The sequence below is a fragment of the Carassius auratus genome, unplaced genomic scaffold, assembly GCF_003368295.1.
Source record: "Carassius auratus strain Wakin unplaced genomic scaffold, ASM336829v1 scaf_tig00001591, whole genome shotgun sequence".
Taxonomy (NCBI): Eukaryota; Metazoa; Chordata; class Actinopteri; order Cypriniformes; family Cyprinidae; genus Carassius; species Carassius auratus.
The window spans coordinates 2,575,001-2,595,144 of NW_020523372.1; the positions used below are offsets into that span (position 1 = coordinate 2,575,001).

General features: G+C 37.6%; 1 protein-coding gene across 2 annotated transcripts in view; it reads left to right on the forward strand.

Moving 5' to 3' along the window:
• Window positions 1-20,144, forward strand: part of ptprga (protein tyrosine phosphatase receptor type Ga) — a 217,052-nt gene that overhangs the window by 45,943 nt on the left and 150,965 nt on the right. For both annotated transcript variants that reach the window (XM_026242518.1, XM_026242517.1), the window contains exon 2: window positions 8,973-9,065. In XM_026242518.1, the coding sequence (XP_026098303.1) occupies window positions 8,973-9,065 (93 nt within the window). The remainder of the gene's footprint in view (window positions 1-8,972; window positions 9,066-20,144) is intronic.

Consider the following 20,144-nt stretch of genomic DNA (forward strand, 5'->3'; position numbering starts at 1 on the left):
AGTCAAAGCCACGGGAAGCAGTTTTCTCATTCTCTTTCCTTACGGTGACTGACTGCTGTCTAATCGAGGCTCTTGCAGTTCGCTCCGCCGGCGTCTTTAACATTCTTAATGCCCCGCTATGAGTGTGAGGGTTTGCTAATCACAAGCAGGTGCAAAAATGATTAAGCACCTCCTTTCCTGCTTGTATACAGTGTGTGATTCGCACATACACGCTTATGACCCCCATGTATTCATTAAATAGGCTTTGAATGTTTACGTATTTTGCAAATGTTCTTCTAGTTATAAAGAGCAGTACAGTAGAGTACAGTAGTTGTTTGTTCGAACGGAGTTTAAAAATGGATGCATTTGTGAGGATCTTCTTAAGTTGACATGAAGTTACCCTAAAAATACAAAATATGTATTATGCATATGGTGTTGGTTATGTAATACAGATGTCAAAACATGTGTGCACATCCAAAACCTAAATTGGGCTCAGGTGCAGGATAACAAAACAAGAATGATGAAAAAAGATGGATGGTATTGTGCCTGATGAAGACTTGACTTGTCGAAGCATTGCACGGTTTTTCTAAATAGTCTTTCTGGTGCTGTAATTTCAGTCTGCAGACATGAAAAAAAAAATGCAAGCTTGTTTTCACATGCCATTACATTACAAAATGTGTTAGTGCTAGAACCCAATTCATAATACTACATAAGGGCATTGTAAGCATTGCAATAGCTAGCATTAGCATAAACTGGTCAGTCCATTCAAAATCAGTTGTGTGTTCTAACAGAATAAAATACACAATACATGAATCACAAACATTCCATTATAATAGTTTTGACAGAGACCATTTGTTTTGGTAGGACTGTATTAATAACTCGTGTTTATAGCGCACATTCAGTTTTTCTCAAGTGTGAATCTGGAAACATTTTATTAACATGGTTGTTGTCCTTTTCACTAAAATTGTAAAGATTAATTTTGTATAACGTTTGGAATGTTTGAAATGCCGTACCACCCAAACTAAACCTAACCTTTTATTACCACTAGTGTTAATTTCAACTGGAAGCTGCAGTGAATTTTATGTAGGCCTATATACGTAGCCATAGTTGTTCCAATGGACCCATGTTGTTTCCTTATTGTGTCAGATAGACCCTGAGCAAATTTGTAAGATCCTGTCAACAATAAAATAAATATTGAATCCTTCTTGAGGGGGTCAACTGCCATTTGTGATCTATGGGAATGCTAACAGCTGGCTTTCTCCAGGTATTATAGGCTTAATTTTTACTGCCCCAATAATGGATATACAGTGGAACTGTGTGCTTCTAATGCTTTGGCCAATCATTCATGTCGTGTTTTTAACCTAATTGGTCAAGGAGTGACAGTACACTGTTTGCTTTTGTTATAAATGGCTTTTGCCATCAGTGTGGCTGGACGCTGCTTTTGGAGACCAAAGACAGTCTAGTTCATCTCTCTTTCTCTCCCCGTGGACTATCTTAAAGGGCAACCATCATTACTTCAAATTATGTTATTATGTCTAACAGTGTCGCCTGGCGCTGCCAGCACCATTTTTCTTTCTCCCTCTCACTGTCTCTCCCCCTTTCTCATTCTCTCATTCCCTATTTGACACACACACACACACACAGTCACACACTGCTTGTCAGCTGCTTAGGCGCCTTCCGATTTAATAACGGTCCGTTTCTCTCAGTCTCCTTCTCTCTTGCTCTTTTGGACTCAGTGCTCCATAAACAATAGACCTCCTGTCTTGTCCTTGAAGTCATTAAGATAGCTGCTGAGCCACAGGACTCTGATGTAGACATAACAAATGCTACAAAAGCTGATGTCTGGAGACCTCAAAGCCTTTGTCCTGTTAGATTCACCGTGTGGCATGTTTTTAATCCCAGCATGGACGGGACGCAAATTCCCTCACCAGCGTTTGACGAGTCTACAGGCATTGATATTGAAATGCGTACAAGACACAGGAGAGTTTCGCACACTCGATGCAAACGCGTCACCTCTCTTCACAGCTGTGGGAGTTGAACCACGACAGGCAGAAGCAGCTGTCCACTGTCGGCTGTTGGCCTTGCTATGTGGAATCTGTTACGGATATTTCTTCTCATGTGCCTTGACCTTCAAGCCACTCTTAAAGAGAAATAAAAGGACCTGTTCTTCATTTCACTTCATTGAGTTTCTTTATTTTCTCCGTATGTCTCAAGAGAGATAAAAGCACACCAACACGCCATTCAACCTACACCATGATGGCGCTGGAGCCCTATGTGGGCCAAGAAAAAAGTGTTTCTTAACTTAAAAAGGGTCGCTGCTCCTATTAAATATGTTATTTTTGAGTCAGCAACCACCAGCATGTGCCAGTTGTTCCAACCCGTGTAATGAAGATCTCTGTTTTGGTCCTTACTAGAGATCTAGTAATGTAAAAATATATGTCTCCTTCCATTTTTTTATTGACACACAGTCAGGCCCCGTCCACACGGAGACGGAGCTTACCCCAATCCAATCTTTTTTTTCCTCGTCTCAGGAAATATCCGCATCCACACGAAACCGCATAATGATGTAGTATACATGCCAGACCAGTATGTGGCGCTGTAATTCTGCCATAGAGAGATACACTAAAAACAGAGAAGAAGACTTGGACTATGCTCATAAACCTTGTGCGTGGTACACAAACGAACATGGAACAATACATTTATTAATCTGTGTTAATGTTAGTAAATAAAAAGACAATCGTTCAGTGTTTGTTGATGTTTTTGTTGCTGTTACGTGACGTAGAGGTGTCTGACTAGTGGGAGACGTAGGCTGATGACGTCACCGTTTCAGAAAATATACGGATTAGCCGTCCAGACGAAAACACAAAGACGGCGTTTTCAAATTTATCCACTCTGGGACCCGGTTTCAAAACATAGCGGTTTCACCTGATGAAAACGCCGGATCCGTGTGGACGAAACGCCTATCCGATAAAAAATGTTTGCGTATTCACAGAAACGCGTCTCCGTGTGGACGGGGCCTTAGTGACCTCTTTTTTTGGCTCTCAAAACACGTGAACACGTGAGGTTCTTTGAGAGTGGTGCCATTTTGGTTAAAAGGCATAATAGAAATCCCAGCACTCAGCTTATACTTTACTCAAAATGAAGTTAATTACATTAAAGAAAGCTGATCCCGCCTCAAATATTGTATTAATTCCACACAAAAAGTACATTGTGTGCTTTTAAATTAATTTAGCTAAAAGGAGTTTGACTTCTCAGTGCCAGAGGTTGTACATTATCAATTTTTCATAGTTGTAATTTGCATCCAAATGAAGCCAAATATTTGGATTATGTCACAAGAGGATTAATGTTGACTGAGATTTTAAATCTATAGTGTACATCAGTGTTATACTAGTTGCCGCAGATTAATCTGGAAACTATCAAATTAAGAGTCAGGTCTTCTAACAAGTGCCATGGTTTTTTGAACATCAAACCATGTACTTTATGGACAAGCTTTTCCTGATTGGCATTAGAAGTGGAGCATGGGTAAAGGTGTTGACGCCATTGTTTTTCTGATGCTCACAACTTGTCCTAATCTGTGTTTCTTCCATTTTCCCATAGCGTGTACTCGCTCTATTTGCTGTCATCTTAGATTTCTGGACAGATTTGGGTGTCAGATGTTGCTCCATATGTGTAAAAGCATGTGCATCTTCACGTGGGACGGTGGGGTATATATGTGTCCTGGATATGCCCACAGGGTGAATGCCCTTCAGGAGAGACCGGAGGAGAATATTAATGAGTCCATTAGGACACACATACACATGCTGACCCTCCTGTCCAAAAAAAGACAAAAGCAAAATCAAGGTTAAGTGCATGAATGTGAATGCCTGATGTGCATTTCAATGAAGCTGGAACAAACTTAAAATTCAAAACTATCTAACCGAAATAATTAAGCATGAGAACAGCTTTTCCCCTTAGGCTGAAGTCACCATTAATAACTGAACATTAATAACTGAATGACAGTCAGAATTGAATAGTGGACACTAACACCACTACTTTTTTCGTTTATTTATTTATTATAGAACCCTGATTACTAAAGGTGCCAAAAAATATTTGGCCGTTTAATCAATATTCCAAAATATCAGTAAGAGCATTTTGAGAGTATTGCAGTTTTAGCATGAGTTTTTCGCATGTTTTTCTGGATATAGAAGCCTACAGGTGTTCTACAAGTGATGACGTTGTTAGCTTAAATGCTAGCATAATTTCAAAAGCAAATCTCTGTTATTACTATTAAATCTGGTAAAATGGATGGGACTTTATTCATATTTTCATTATCTAGTCAGTTTTCCAAGGATTTATACTAATATCGCCAGTGTGATTATTCTGTTTTCTAACATACTAGCGTCTGCGTAGCCTAAATGAATTGATATATAATGTGTCAATGGCAGCCATTTCTTTCTACATTAATTTTTTTTTTTTTAACTATGACCACAACATGTGGACTTTCTTTTGCTTTAGGGTCTCAAGTTTAAATATTTCTGACTTATCTGCACAACTTTTATTGATCACAAATGGTTGTTGGCATAGAGAGCTCCTTAAGTTTCATTCAAAATAAACTTCTTTGACACACACTTTCATTACGCGATGATTGGCCCGTCCTCTGCAAAAAGCAATCTCAAAGTGGCAGTTAGACGACGTTGCACGGCTCCTCCGAGACTTGTCTCATTGAGAGTTCCGGTATCCGTGTCTGAAAACGAAGCCCTCATAACTCTGCTCATTCTGTCGTTCTTTCTATGGAGACCGCCTGACAAAAACGTCAACTCCCAATATCTTCCTCATAAAACTCTGCAGCTCTAATAGAGGCATGTAAATCAATTACGTCAGAATTCATTTAGAAAAGCCTGGCTAGATGGAACCCCTGGCGCCGGAGATTTGATCACAGAAGGCAAGCGTACACTGGCATCGACTCACAGTTGATTCTGGATTTTGAAAGATTGTGCTTTAAGCCGATATTGCTTGTTTTTGAACAATATGACATTCTTTTGGTGTGTGTCTGATGTTAGCCCAGCCTCATGCATTCTCTTGATCATGTGTGTGTGTGGATGTGTGTACAAAGGCTCTTTGTGCATATTGGGTTGAATTGAGTGTGTGTTTGTGTGTGGGTCTGTTTGTAATCTGGCTATGAGTTGTTGTTTTTCCAGTGGTGGTTGGTCGTTCTTAGTATCTCTTTGTAAAGTTCTCTCTTTCTCTCTCTGTTCCCCTCTCCTGATCTCAAAGCAGGGCAAGAGATGGAGTTTTCTTCTTCACAGTACCCAAAGCAGGGGCAGAGGGTATCAAACTAATTTTTGTTTTATTTTGTTTTTAGCTTGCCCCATATACCACAGAAATGAGACTAAGCTATGTCATACTTGTCAGTGTGTGCACTTCACTGGAGATGTTCCCTTTCTTGTAAGTGCCATCTTCTCTGAATGTGTGTGTGTTTCTAAACCAATACTGTCAGGAGGAAATTGGTGGAAAATAGTTCATAAACATAAAAGTAAATGCTGTTTTTATGTCTATAAATGAAAATCAATCAATCAAATCAATCAAACTTTTAGAAGTTGGGTACAATGATTTGACCGTTGTCAGTGTTGCCAAATGCACCAATGCATTGAGCTCTATGAGGCAAAGCATTAAACTATAACTATGCATGCATGTTTTAACAAGTTTAACCAACCCTGTCTGGCATTGTGTCGAAACATAGTTGAATTACAGACTAAATTCTATGACATATTAGAAAATGAGGACAGACTGATTTTATTATTGTATTGAGTGACATAGTGACAGGCCTGTTATGACATTCTTAAAATCATTAAACACACTAGATATCACATACTTCAATTCACCAATCAACTTATTTTTTTTACTACAACATGATTCAATGAACCTTTTCTTTGTTAACCATCTACAGTAGTTAAATAAATATTTATTCCAAGTGCACCACACATGAAGTTGTCAACATGTAAATGTTAAACAAATCACTTGTTAAATATATTTGCAAAAAAAAGATTGTGTACAAACTTGTCTTATACATATTATATGTTCAGAAATAATATGAGGAAAATGCTTTAAAAAATCTCCAAAAGCAAGGTAATTCAAATTCTAAATGACTGAAGGTATAAGACCAGTAGACTATAACGCATTTGACTGTTGCACTCGTGTCTCTTGCAGCGTCTCACACATGAAACGGCATTCTAAAAATGCACCATTCAAATTAAAACAAGTTCAGTCCCATCTTTGAGGGCATGCATTTTATTTCGTATTCCACTGCCCGTGTCTTTGTCAACACAAAAGTGCACTCTGTGTGAATGTCGCCTAGCGATGTGAGTGCATCACATGTGAGCAGTTCATCACGTTCGCCGGCATGCGGCTGGATCGTTCTTTTCTCTTTACTGTTATAACTGGCATATTGTCAAAGTGTCTAATTCTAACATTTTTAAATAATTATATTAAAAATCGCAATTCCTCTAGTTTTTTTTTTTTTTTTATAAAATCATGGCAAAACATTACATTTGAATTAATCAATAAAATCAGAAAAATGGCTCAGCCCCAGTATGGGTTCGTCTGTATATGGTATGTCCCAATTCGTATAGCTTGATTTACATGTGATGCCCACTGCACATCTGAAAACAGTCCCACACAAGAAGATAAGTCATCTGTCAAGTGTCTCTTAAAGCATTTTTCCACCATCTGGCCAAATGTTCCTTAGCATAGTCGCTTTTTCAATATGACCTTTTCACCTCCAGTCCCTAAACTCACCATTTCTCTTTCTAGAATGTATCTACAAGCTGTTGGGTTGGAACATGGTGCTTCTCTTTGATTGAATGTTGAGTCACATTCAATAAGGTGCTGTTGTCCAATTATTTGGTTGTTTAAAGCATTCATTCTCCATTGTTGAAGACATGTGGAGGAGAGAAAATAAGGCCTGGGGTACAGGGATGGTGTTTGTTGAGAGACAGTAGGAGATGGTATTGGCCAAAGTCCAAAAAAAAAAACATTGGTTCTTCTTGAAGCAAGTGACCATGTGAGTGAACCAGCCAGAACTGGATATGGAAACGTAGACAAGTTTGGAAGAGATCTCTGAAAGACAGGAATGAAGAAAGCAAGCCTCTAGACGAGGTCGACCCAGCTGCTGATGTATTGACTTCTCAGAGCATCCCAAGTCTCTCCAAGTTACTCACAGGAAGTAAGTTTTGGAGTGTTGGAATGAGGGAGACAGCTTCACTGATGGATGGACAGGGACAAAGAGAGGGAGGCAGTGACTGAGTGAAAGAGAAGGAGCATAAGTGACATATCGGGAGGATAGCGACTATGCCGCATTGCATAATTACATTTTCTGTTCAAAGAATATCGGCAATCAATAATGTAATTCATAGAGAAGCCATAGCATACCCTCTCATTGGCATTCACCACCATGCCCAAGCCGCTATCCTGAAGAAGTAGAGCAGCGAGGAGCAGAAGGCAGTTTGTCATTGAAACAAAAAGTCACCCATTGTTCATATCAAAATATACTTACCCAGCATGCTCAGAGAAAGAGGGGCCATGTAAATTGCATTATGTTTTGAGTGATGCCTTTTAGGCAGTGTGTCCTTGTTATCATAGTGTGGTCAGCACATCGGCAGGCTTGCGGAAACAATGTGGCCCATTTCTCATTAACATCTTGTCATGGTTTTAGTCCCTTTAGTGCTTTCTTCAGCTATTCTCTTCCTTCTCTTCTAGTGAGTCTTTTTTTGGGGGTCAGTCTAGATTTAAAATGGCACTCACCCCCAAGTCCTGCCACAGTGAGTTTGAGAGTTTGGATGTGGACGACAGCTGTGAGGCTGATCTCACGTCATCTCTTCACCTTCCAGTGCATCCCTGACATCCTGCAGCAAGGAACCGAGGGGTCGAGATCGCCTCTGATAAACTCACACAGAGGCCACAGGCTGCTGGGATGTGTGCCATCCTTCCTAACCCCTCCAGCTCCTGCTGCAAGTCGGAACAAATTCTCATTCAACCCAGACACATCTCTGGCATCCTTGGCGGCCGGGAGGTTTGGGTTTTTAAGCTAATCTAAGCTCCCCAATCCTCTGGTGTTGTATTCTCACAGCTAATATGAGCCTTAGAGCCCTGAGCAAGTAGACGAAGGGGTCTGGAACTCTTGCTGGGTTAAGTCTTGATTAGTTCGGCCTAACGGTGGGACACACCTGGTCTTGGTGTCTCTGATGGAGCGGTGGAAGAGCTCACTGTCTCTGGCTGCCAGTGCCCTGTCCGCAGCCTCTTTGACTCACCACTTAGCGCTTTAGCCTTCCTCTCACCGGCCAATCAGGACTTGTTTATTTATTTAGCCCCTCATACATGTTTAATGAGGGAGGGGGAAACTGATCCCAGAGCAGACAGGCTGTAAATACAGCTGTGTGGGGGGCTGTTTTTCTCTCTAATAGAGTGAGTTTTTTTAGCCAGATTGGTTTATACAGGATTTAATGACTTGGTTCAGCCAGAGATCACAGGCTGGTGCATTACTGTGTGAGGTTGTATCTCATGATTTGTTTTTGTGCCACAAGTTGTGATTTGTAGTTCGACCCTCGTGATTTGTGTATGTTTGTGTACTCGTGTGGATTCCTATATGAAAATCGATTATTCAGTGGCTGATCCCGATACAGAAAACTAACACGGTGTAGGGTAATACAACTTAAATATGTACACTAAAATTAAACATTTTAGACAATATTTAATTTAATTTAGTTAAAAATATTTAGAGATACAACATACATTTCTTTGGCAGATTTTGGATATGTAACCAAGTGTAACAAAGACTTTTAATATTAATCAGTCAATATAATATTAATGAGTATGGGTGACCATACTTGGCTCTATGTTACGTCACTCACTTAAATTATGAGCATTTATTAACAGGATCAGAAAGACACATTCACATTGTCCATATGACCATCTCAGCACATAATCTAAAACTATGTCTCATTATTTTTCTGTTTCAGCATTGGCTGAAGGGAACAAAGCGGAGCATCATGACCGGTCAATTGGTGACAGGCATCGCAGAGCGGCTGAAGAGTCCTACTGGGCCTACTCAGGTGAGCAAACTACACTCGCACATACATAGAGACACTTCCGAAAGAGGAACATTTACATTTCTCTCTTTCAAAAGCCAATGTGTTCTGCTACCACTAAAACACATGAACTGCCTCTGATAGACAGCTAGTCTTTCATCCAGAGCTGTCCACCTAACTCCCAGAGGCCTTGCCTTAGGGTCTTCCCTGGCTTTTGCTTTCATGATTGCTTTACTGTTGAGGAAGTGACTCATGTTGTCCCTCTGAGCAATATTTGCAGAAGAATAGCATTAATCTTTTACTGTGCCACCAAGCCTGCGGCAACCAATGATATTTATTTGTATTTATTTAAATGCTTCCCCTTTTCCCTGCCATTGTTTTCTCATGTTTGCCAGCATGAAGGGTGGCCCTATTGCAAAGATGGCTTCCAACAAACACTCAGGTGCCTGCACTTCTGTGATCTTGTGGTCTTTATTGTACATTATGCACCATTTAATGTCTTGTTAAGGGGTTGAAGGATCTTTCAGAGGAGCATTTCTTTGTTAAGAGTCAGTGCATTCATTGCCATAGTAGTGTCGGTAGTAAAGGCTTTTTATATTAGGCATTATGTGTAGAATTGAAGTATGTTTATATAATCTATTCAATTCCCTACTGAAAAGAGCTTGCAAAGAATATAGTGTTAGAAGTCACAACCTCTGTGTGTGTGTGTGCATATATTAGCACATCAAAGACGATTTCAGTCAAAGGATCTTGATGTTCTAGTGTTTTTATACAACTATTTTCAAGTGATAATTACACAGTCTAACATTTGAATACTTCCTGCAGGCTGACATTTGTCATCATTCTCTATTGCATGCGTTTGGATGTCTACGTTGGCATTGTCTGCCAGTGTCAGGGAAGCAAATGTGAAATTAGCTTGCTAAGCTGTAAGCTAACGTAGAAAGCCTGTTACGTAAAAGCTAGCTACTAAAAATTTGCAAGCATTTGTGTCGTGTAGCCCAGCATTTTGGTCGTTGAGAGGATTTCTTATGATAACGCCTTATTGCTTAGTACAGAACTGTAGGCCTATGTTAAAAGCTTTGCGTTATTCCCATCAACCCCTGCTGTCCAGAGACAGGAGATGCTTTGTGCTCTTCGGTCAGGGGTTTGATGGGGTGTGACACTGGGGCATCTGTGGCTGCTCCCACAGTTGCTGTGTAGTTTGCCCGCTGTGTAAGCGAGTCATCTTTGACATCAACCTGTGCAGAGGAAGGGAGAGAGAGCATGCTATTTTTAGTCAGTCATGGATGGTAATGCAGCCAAGTCTGTCACAAGTAGAGGCAATTAGTAAATGCTAATTAGCAAGTAAGTTTTAATCAGTAACCTGGTGAAAAGAAGAGAACATGATGCCACATCATGAGGAAACTAGATTATTCATTAACGCACAACAATTAATAATTATTACTCTTCAAGAACCGACAGCACCCTGCAGTGACATTTAAGTCAATGAAATGCCACTCATTTTTTTTTTGGGTCTTTATCGATTCATTTATTCAAAAATTGATTAAAGAGCAATTTGTATGTATAGTAACTTGGATACACCTCTGTTATGATAAACATTTTTTCAATTTCTGGATTAAAATTCATTTTGGGGAAAGAAAAAAAAAAGACCATTATGATTATGTCGAGGTCAGTAAGTCTAAAACCTAATGATATTTATAAAATAATAATAATAATAAAAAAAATCTTTATACACACATACACACACATATAATTTTTAAAAACATTTAGGAAAATAATGATATATACATGTGTATACAAGATTTTTCTTTATAATAGATGTTCTACATCACTGACCAACTCATTAAACATTTAGTTCCGTTCAGTGTTCTCACAAAACCAAAATAACTGCAGTCAATACCGATATTTAGCACTCAAGAGTTATTTAGAATGCCCTTGGTTACTGGATTTAGTCAGTACTCTGGATACTCCATAAATACCAATCTATCTCAATTTTTTTTTTTTTTGTATCGACTTTTCATATCGGCAATTTTGATATCCCTAGTTCAGACGGTCTTACAAATCCCTGTTTTGCTAATGGCAAAGTTTTTTTAAACACAAATCAATAAAACTGTAGAAATTGATTCAGAGTCAGTGTGTGTTCCAGAGGCAAATCTGCCTTCGGGTTTCTTACCCAATCAAGGGTCCTAGAGTATGCTAAGCCTCTAAAACTGTGATTTCATTGCTAGATATCATAAAGCACATTTACACACACACTTGTGTATTTATATTTCCACATGTGTTTTCTAGTGGTTATGCATTCATGTTTTCATGCATATACTGCTCTGAATTCATCTGGTTGCTGTACACCTATCGCTTCTTGTGAGCAGAATGCTGTTGACGAGCACAGATGACTTTGTCCTGCAGGCAGATTTAATGAACTCGGCAGATGATCCTCACTCTGAGAGCGGCTCGCCGTCCTGTCAAGTGGCTTTACTCTGTTTGCGCCTTGCAAAGCTGCCATGCTCGTACCCTCCGGTTAGCCATCATTCTTAGCTTGCCCAGTTACAAAGCCCTTACCGTTTTTGCATCAAGCTCCATTATCCGTTTATTTATTGCTCCCTAAAGAGCCCTGGAAATTATGCTTGATCAAACAAAACCCCTAACAACGTGTCTTATGACTTCTCTGGGCTACTTACGGCCCACTGGGCCAAATTTAGCTCAGGCAGTTTACACTTAAATATTGTTAGCTATTCACATATTTCAATGTGGAATTGGTGAAATACTTTCTGCAGTGTTATTGTAGTCCAGTTGACATTCTTTGGGGATGGGGTTTAGGAAAAGGTTTCGATTGTTTGACTAGCATCTGCATCAAACATAGTGAAAGTCACCATATTTCTTGAAAATTATGTCATTTAGCTAGTTTTTGTTGATTATACTTTGCCGAATACTCTCGCAGTGAAGTATTGTTTAATAGCCTCACCGTCAATAAAATCCTCATAATATGCTGTTAAACACACCCACAAACCGGCAGATTCCAATTTATCTGATGAGTAAATAGCGCAGCGTTGAGCGATGGTGAAAACCAGTCCAAAAACCACGCAAGTGCCATTTCGAGATACATTATGCATAGTAATTTAAAGCACTGAAGCAGTCGCACATTGGCGGTGAGGCACTATTATCTTTAAAGCATCTAAATTGAAAAGCCTCTCGCAGAAATGTGCTAGATTTGGACTGTAAACACAACAGGCATATCTGAATGATTAATGAATGTAGAGAAACTGCTCTCTGGCTGAGCACAGTATCAAAAACCTTGAAACAAGATCGATATCTACTTCCAGGAACCATCAGGCATCTTGCCCCAAATGCCACACCCCGAAATACATTTTCTATATGACCGTTTTCGACAGACACTTTTCGACTCTGTAACGCAGGACTGCGGAAGCGTTATGATCACTGCCTATTCAGTGGATATTAATTTGAAATTCTTTGTGTTCACTGCAGTGCTTCCATTAATAGGATTTAATTTAAAGGACGGAAAATACTGCTTCTTTCTTTTCATGACAACCCACATAAGGTAATTTCATCCCCAGATGCCACCTTTGAATTATCAGCTCACAGCCGCTGTGAAGCTCTATAGAAAGCGGTTTGAAGATGGAATTTGATATGTTGCCTTTGCTGTGCCACTTCTGATTGTTGAAAAGCCATCACTTGGTAAATGCTTTCACGGCTCATGATTTGCTTGCATTAGTGGAGTCCATAAATTTTTCATTCAACTGAACAGTAAAATGATCCTTAAAGGTACAGTGTGCACAAAAAAAGTATATTATTTACCTATTATTCCTAAGCTGTATGCAATTCTTTATTCTAATAAACACAAAAATATTTTTGATACAGTGACTTTTTTCTCCATTTGATGAAAGTCAATTGGATATAGATGTATTATGGATGAAAACAATTGAAAAGACTTTCAAATTATCATCTTTTTTCACGCTTCAGCCGTAGTCGAACCTCCATCTGTTTGTTAACAGGCACAAGCATCTTGTGAGTCTCCCAGATCTTCTGTTCACCTCTCCGCAGGCCTTCATCATCATCATCTACCCCCTTCCTATCATTCTCTATTAGCTCTGTGCTCAAGGCTGCCAGCTTTTGTTTAGCGAAGTTGGCAACCTGGACACAGATGTTGATCCACTCCAGATGTTGTGCAGAGCACAGCAGGTCGACCCTCATGTTTGGTATTTACTCTTAATCAGACAGACAAAGTACTTCCTGTGGGGTGTGTTTGTTTGTGTGAATCTAATATGCAACAGCTAGTGCTGTTATGTAAGAATTTTGAAGGTGTTACATGTTATTCCCTCTGAGGAAATATTACTTTTCAAGAAATTAATTGTACTTTTTTTAGGATGTGTTTCATTCTGTAATGGTGCTGGCAATGTTGAGATTACATGACCAGCCAAATAATGCTCTGCAAAAAAGCTATTGTTTGAAATTATATGAATCACGTGTGGCCAGTATGTCAATAAATAGGGGAGGTCTGGGTTACAAATGGAAACATTTGTTTGTGGTGCCTCCTCCACACCAGTAGTTGGCAGAATAAAGTTGAAAACATTTGATTTGATCTTATTTGATTGTCATATTGGGATCTTATTTAGTGACTATTGATATAGTATATTATTTGTAGTATATATGTGTGTAGTATGAATGAAATCCGGACATACAGCATTCTTGCTTCATTGTTGTGTTGCTTCACTGCCATTCACAAATCCTCTCCTGTGGCCTCATGGGACTGTTTGTCAGATGAACACATCAGAAACTCTGAGGAAGTAGTAAGTCATCTGGTTAGTTTTCTTCTAAATACAGTGAATTCTGTGAATGAACTGTTTTCACCTACTATGTAGTAAGTACATTTGGATACAAGACAAATATTACACCTATTTTTTTTTCTTTTCTTAATTTTAAACCTCAAATTTTTAATTTGAGAAATTCTGAATGTTTGGATTTGTTATTGTATAGAAACTGATTTTTTTTGTCATCTTACTTGAGATAGATTGTCATCTTCATTTCTAGATTCTCTTTTAACTGGTGCGAAATAAGTGAATGTAAATATAGACTTGCCTAAAAAACCTAATCCATTGTTTCCCGCTCTTTTTTTTTTTGACATCGGTGAACTTTCTTCTCTGACAGCTTTTGTTCTTTGAGGCAGTTCTGCTGTAAATGGGGTGCTGCGTAAACTTTTGTCTTTATTTGAGTTATTTTGACAAGGGTATTTTTCATCAGTTAGACCGCTAATTAGACGACGACAGACGCATTGATGAGATAGATAGAGGCGGAGGGAAGTATTCATAATGTGCCCGTTTTCCCTCTTCTTAAAGCGGTAATTATGGCCGGGTCTGTGGGCCAGGACAGCTGGCAGACTCCAGTACAGCTGGATATGCTCGGAGCTAGCCAGACCAGAGCCGTACCTGACTGAGCATGCTAATGAGAAACGTTCACCGCTCTCTCTCGATCGCTTCCTCATTCTTGTTTCTGTTTTAATTCTCTGTTTTTGTTTAAAAAAGAAAGCTAAATCTCAGAAAAAAATTATTGTTTTTTGAGTTTGTTGCTCTCATTCAACCATGTTCGTCTGTCATGCTAGGCTATGCATGCTAACTCTAGCTGATTTCCTTTCAATGTTTCTTTTCAATTCTGCCTCTTGTCATTCCTAAAAAAAAAGATGCAAGTTATTTTACTTATTGCAAATATTTTTCTCTCTTCAGAATTATCTTTTAAAAATAAGATTTTGACAAAAAGTATGAATATATACACAATTTATGAACTTTTTATTACTCTTCTTACTGTGCTAAGTCCTTGTGCCATATTAACAATAGCTTTTGTGTGCATGTGTGTGTGTGTGTGTGTGTTTCTTTCTCTCAGGGTGAATCACCTTCTGCGTTCAAACATCTAATAAATGTCTTTAAAAGTCAGTTTTACATATGTTCTAAATCATAAACATCTTAAATACAGTTTCTAAAGGTCTATTTAACATCTGTCAGGAAATGTCTCATAGAATATTTGCATATGCAAACGCTTTAAAAAAGACATCCTCCAGATGAAAACCTGCACATAAAATAGACGTTTCCATGTGCAATAGGGTTAACTGAGGGTCATTCCAAACAAACTACAAGGAAATAAAAATGGAATTGGCCGTTGTAGAATGACTCACTAACTGTTTATTTTGTTACATTTTTATAAAGACATTCCAGTAGTACAGGCAAAGGCCATAAAACGCGAAAGATAAGTTGGAGGGGTGATATGATTTTATATTAATCAATAACCAGCTTTGGTTTTAATGTGCTGATCTGTTTAATCTGGCAGCAGTGAGTAAAATGAGATCCATTATGAGATCTGCTTTAGATCTGATAAAATGAGCCTGCAGTGCGTACTGGAGAGTTCATCACAGGCCCGCACTATCTCTGCCTCACGTCACTCGATGGACCTGCTGTTATTGTGCAATTTACTGCACAGCCTATAACAGTCTGTAATGGATTATGACATGGTGCCATTTGAGTTATCCTCCCATTGTAGAACCCTGACCCAGAGGCACATTTCATCTGAGCTACGTCCCAAGGTGCACTGTATGTGTGTTTGTGTGTGTGTGTGGTGGAGGCAAGTGAGCGATTCAGATGAAGCAGTCAGGTCAAACTGTGAGCAGTGTTTGCTCGTAGGTTGCTGGATCAGGGTTGCCTTTAAATCTCATCACAGGCCTGAAATCTACTCTTCGTCAGAGGTACACAACGGTTTAAAAGCTTGGGCACAGTATATATTTTTTTTAAGTATTTAATACCTTTATTTAGCAAGGACGCATTAATTAAACACATTAAATTAAACATTACAAAACATTTCCATTTCAATTAAGTTATGTTCTCTGACACTTTCTTTTCATCAAAGAATCCTGAAAAAAAATGCATCATGGTTTCAGCAATTTTATTTAAATTTTTTTACATAGCAAATCCGCATATTAGAATGGTTTCTGAAGGATACTGAATTCTGGAGTAATGGTGCTGAAAATTCAGCTTTGCATCACAGGAATAAATTACATTTTATTTCACAATATTACTGTTTTGCGGCATTTAAAATCAAATAAATGCAGCCTTAGTACGCATAAGAGACACGAAAAAATGAAAACATCTTTCCAACTCTAAACTCATAAATGTGTATGCGTCTTTGCATTCTAAAATGTGTCAAAAAATTATGTTTGTGTGGTTTTGCGTTCTGAAACGTATAAAATTTTGATTTGTAGTACAACGCATATAGCTAAATGTCAATGGTGCCACTAGGGGCACTAATGGACCTTTGCTGAGTGACGTTTGGAAACAAATAATACTCAGACAGCTATTAAAAATCAGCACATTTGTATATTAGCTACCTAAATTATTTCTGGTTTAATTTCACAGACATTTTTATAGGTAACTCTGTCGCACCCTTGAGGATGGGGGATTGTTACGGCCAGAGAAACATGAGGTATGTTTCTGGTCTTATGGCAAAAGGAAAAAAAAATCTGTTTCTAACTCACTGATTTGTTTAACTGCTTGGCAACTCATTTGTTTATACAGGTTGTTTTACGATCCCCCTTTCTTCCATCTCTTCCACCATTGTCTTCCATTATGAATCCACGTCTGGGTTTTAAAGGCCAGCTCTGTGTGTTTGGAAGTACAGAGTGGCTGATATATCCAGAATGTAAATATCAAAGCCTCCTCCTTCACCACACACACACACACACACACACCTGACTGCTGAAACACACCGACATGTTGCTGTTTCCGTCAGTGCTAGGCAAACAGACCCAGGGCTGTGTTAGTATTCAGGAGAGAGCAGAAAGACGGATCGAGAGAGGGAGAGAGGAGAGCGGTGAAGGGGAATTGTTGCAGTATTTACAGAGCTGAGGCTCATCTCTTGTGGCCTATGCACGACTTCAGCCTGGCGAGGACTTCATATTAAGCTATTTGACTTTCATTTATGAAATCTGCATAGTTAAACAAATGAGCATGTTTTTACAGAAAAACATGCTGTTGGGTTTTGATAATGTGAGATCATCTCCTGTGGTTTATGAGGTCTTTTACCATTTATAATCTTGTCTTGGCATGATGCAACAAATTTCGAAGCAATAGCAAAGCAATATTCCCATCCTCACTGAAAGAAGAAAGGATGCGCTAAGCAACAGTCACAGCCAATCAGGCAAGCTTTTATGTTTATCATATAGCTCTCTTTAATACTTTATTCTGATTGGTCTGTTGCAACGTTCTGCTGGTAAAAAAAAAATTAAAAATTAAAAACAAAATTATATATATATATATATATATTTAAAAAATGTTATGCCTCATAAATCCACTGCTTGTTCTCATGTAAAATATTTGTTTTAAATAATGCATACTCTTTATTTAATTATTTACTCAGTTTAACCTGATGTAAACTAAATTGTGACTATTATATATATTATTTATTAGATATTATATATATATATATATATATATATATATATATATATATATATATATATATATATATATATATATATATACAAAATATATTACTTGTATGCTATAATGTATTATTCAATGTAATAATTATAATATTTAGCTTTATTATTATTATTATTATTATTTGACTAACATGAAAACAAGTGTTTTATTTTAAAAAAATGACAATGCTGTGTTTAAATTTTTCATATGATTAAAAATGTTTAACATCAACATGTGAAATGTCATAACATTTCTAACAATTTTAAATAAAAAATAAAAAAATGCTGAAGCTGATCATATTAAATTAAAATTAATACATTAATTAAATAACAAAGTGAAATATGATATATTTTTTCAGGGTTCTTTGTTTATCAAACTAAATTCAACAACATTTATTTGAAATACAAATATTGTGTCATTATTAATGTCTTACTGTCACTTTTGATAAACTGAAGACATTCTTGCTAAATAAACTGCTTGTCAAACAAGCGAAGAAAAATGAACAAACAAACTTGTTTGGGTAATCACTGTGATTAAACAAATGTAATAGCTGTTGATTGATTGAATTCATTTAGAAACCTTTAATGATTTTGAAATTGAATAAAACCACAAAACACAGAATCCAAACAAACTGAAATGGAACACAGGGAATTTGGGGGGAAAAAATAAATATTTCATAGAAATATTTCTCCTATAGTTATGATGATGTCAAGCATCAGTATTCCAGGAGTGATTCCTCTAGTCGTTCACTGCAACAGTAATTCAGAGGATTCTCTCTAGCGATTTTACATCACCATCGTTGTTTTCTGAGTTTCAGGAACATATTTTAACTTCCAAAGGAATGGAATTCAGTTCAAGCTAGAAGAACATTTGGGGGAACACATGGGGGAAAACAAAGGTGTTAAGTGTATTTAGCTTGGGCGAGTTATACTGTTAGCCAAGCAGCAGTGTAATGACTCGAAGACACAAACGAAGATGAATAATCTGGAGGAAATAAACACAGAGGGAGGGAAAGAGAACAAGATCGCTCTCTGAATTCATCTAGTCTGCACGCCGCCTCTATAGCTGAGGATTAAGAAGTCGACTTTAATGAGAGTAAACGGCTCTCACACGTGTTTGTAGGAGACGTGTGTGTCCCTAAGTGAATACTGAATGGACCGGCATGTTTGTCCCTGAGCTGCTGTGTGTGTGTTGCAATGATGAGCATTATTCTCGCCTACTATAAAACAAGCAAATGGATTAGCCGGAATTGATTGAAGTTTATTTAAAGCCTGAATACAAGTGGCAATATTTCATAAGTGATTGTGGGATATTACTACACAAGTGAAGCACATGTGTCATTTGCTATTCAGATAGTGTGTTTACTGCATATTTTACATTTTAATTGTGTTTGATCCTGATGCGAAGATGTACAGTATGTGACAGTATATAATGTGAAGTAGTTTGCTGTTATATTGATAACAGATTATCCATAACAATTTACAAGTAATACATAACAATACAAGTTAACCGCTAATAGTAGTTGTTGCTAACTAATAATAATCACTGTATTTTATTCAATCAAATACAGCCTTCATGAAAGTAAGAGACTTCTTAAAAAAAAAGTTTAGTTTCCATCCATTTTTATGCTCATTTTGGATTATCACATAAAAGACAAAAAGAACGCTGAATGGAAACGCCAAGAAGTGCATAAATAAAAAAAATCCCATAAAAAAACTTATGTGCACAACTGCATAGGTTAAACCTTTTATCCGATAAGAAAATGTTTTGCAAAAACTACAATGGAAACATATTTACCGGATAAATTCCACCATGCGCACTGGAAAAGTCATGTGACTTTGCGATATGAGATGCAGACTGATCTCGTTCACAGCATCTTTATTTTGTTTTGGACTTTCTAAAAACCTGAGGAAAGTCTATCATAAAAGTATTTCTGTATAGTTACGGTCTTACATAACTGCATTCCCAAATAGCAGGCATCCACCTCTAAAAGCAATGACCGCATTTATTGTTACATTCGCTCTATCTGAAGCGCCATTAATTTATTAAATATGAAATTATTATATTCAGTGCCTTCTACTAGTTTTCTTAGATATATTTAGTGCCAGTTTATCTGGACGTTTTTGTTCTCTTTAAACTTGTTGGATGGAAACGGTGCTTTATTCGCAAATGTTACTGCGGTATTCAAGTTTTGCACGTACTGTAAGTTACATTTGCATCTTTAGATGGAAACATAGCTATTGGTTTTCTTCACTTACGTCTTCCTTTGTTCAGTTTTCCCGCCACTCTTTAGTTGTCATGGTAATTCATTTAATCTAGTCAGGTGTTCATCGTTATTACTCTTATTTATCTTGTATTTAAATTGCTGCTGTTTGGCTTTTTGACTAATCATGACAATACCTCAGTAAAAAAAAAGTAATTTTTAAAATACATTTATTTCGTTTTAAGTTTTATCCAAATCTATTTAAATATTTACTGACCAATAACTCGAAATGTGGTGATATAAAAATCATAATTGAACTTTATTTGGCATACTGCTATTATGTTTGTGTCCCCATAATTATTGTGTAATGAAGCACATCACCGTCCTGCGTCCCTGAGGTCATGATGTTGTTGTTTAGATGAA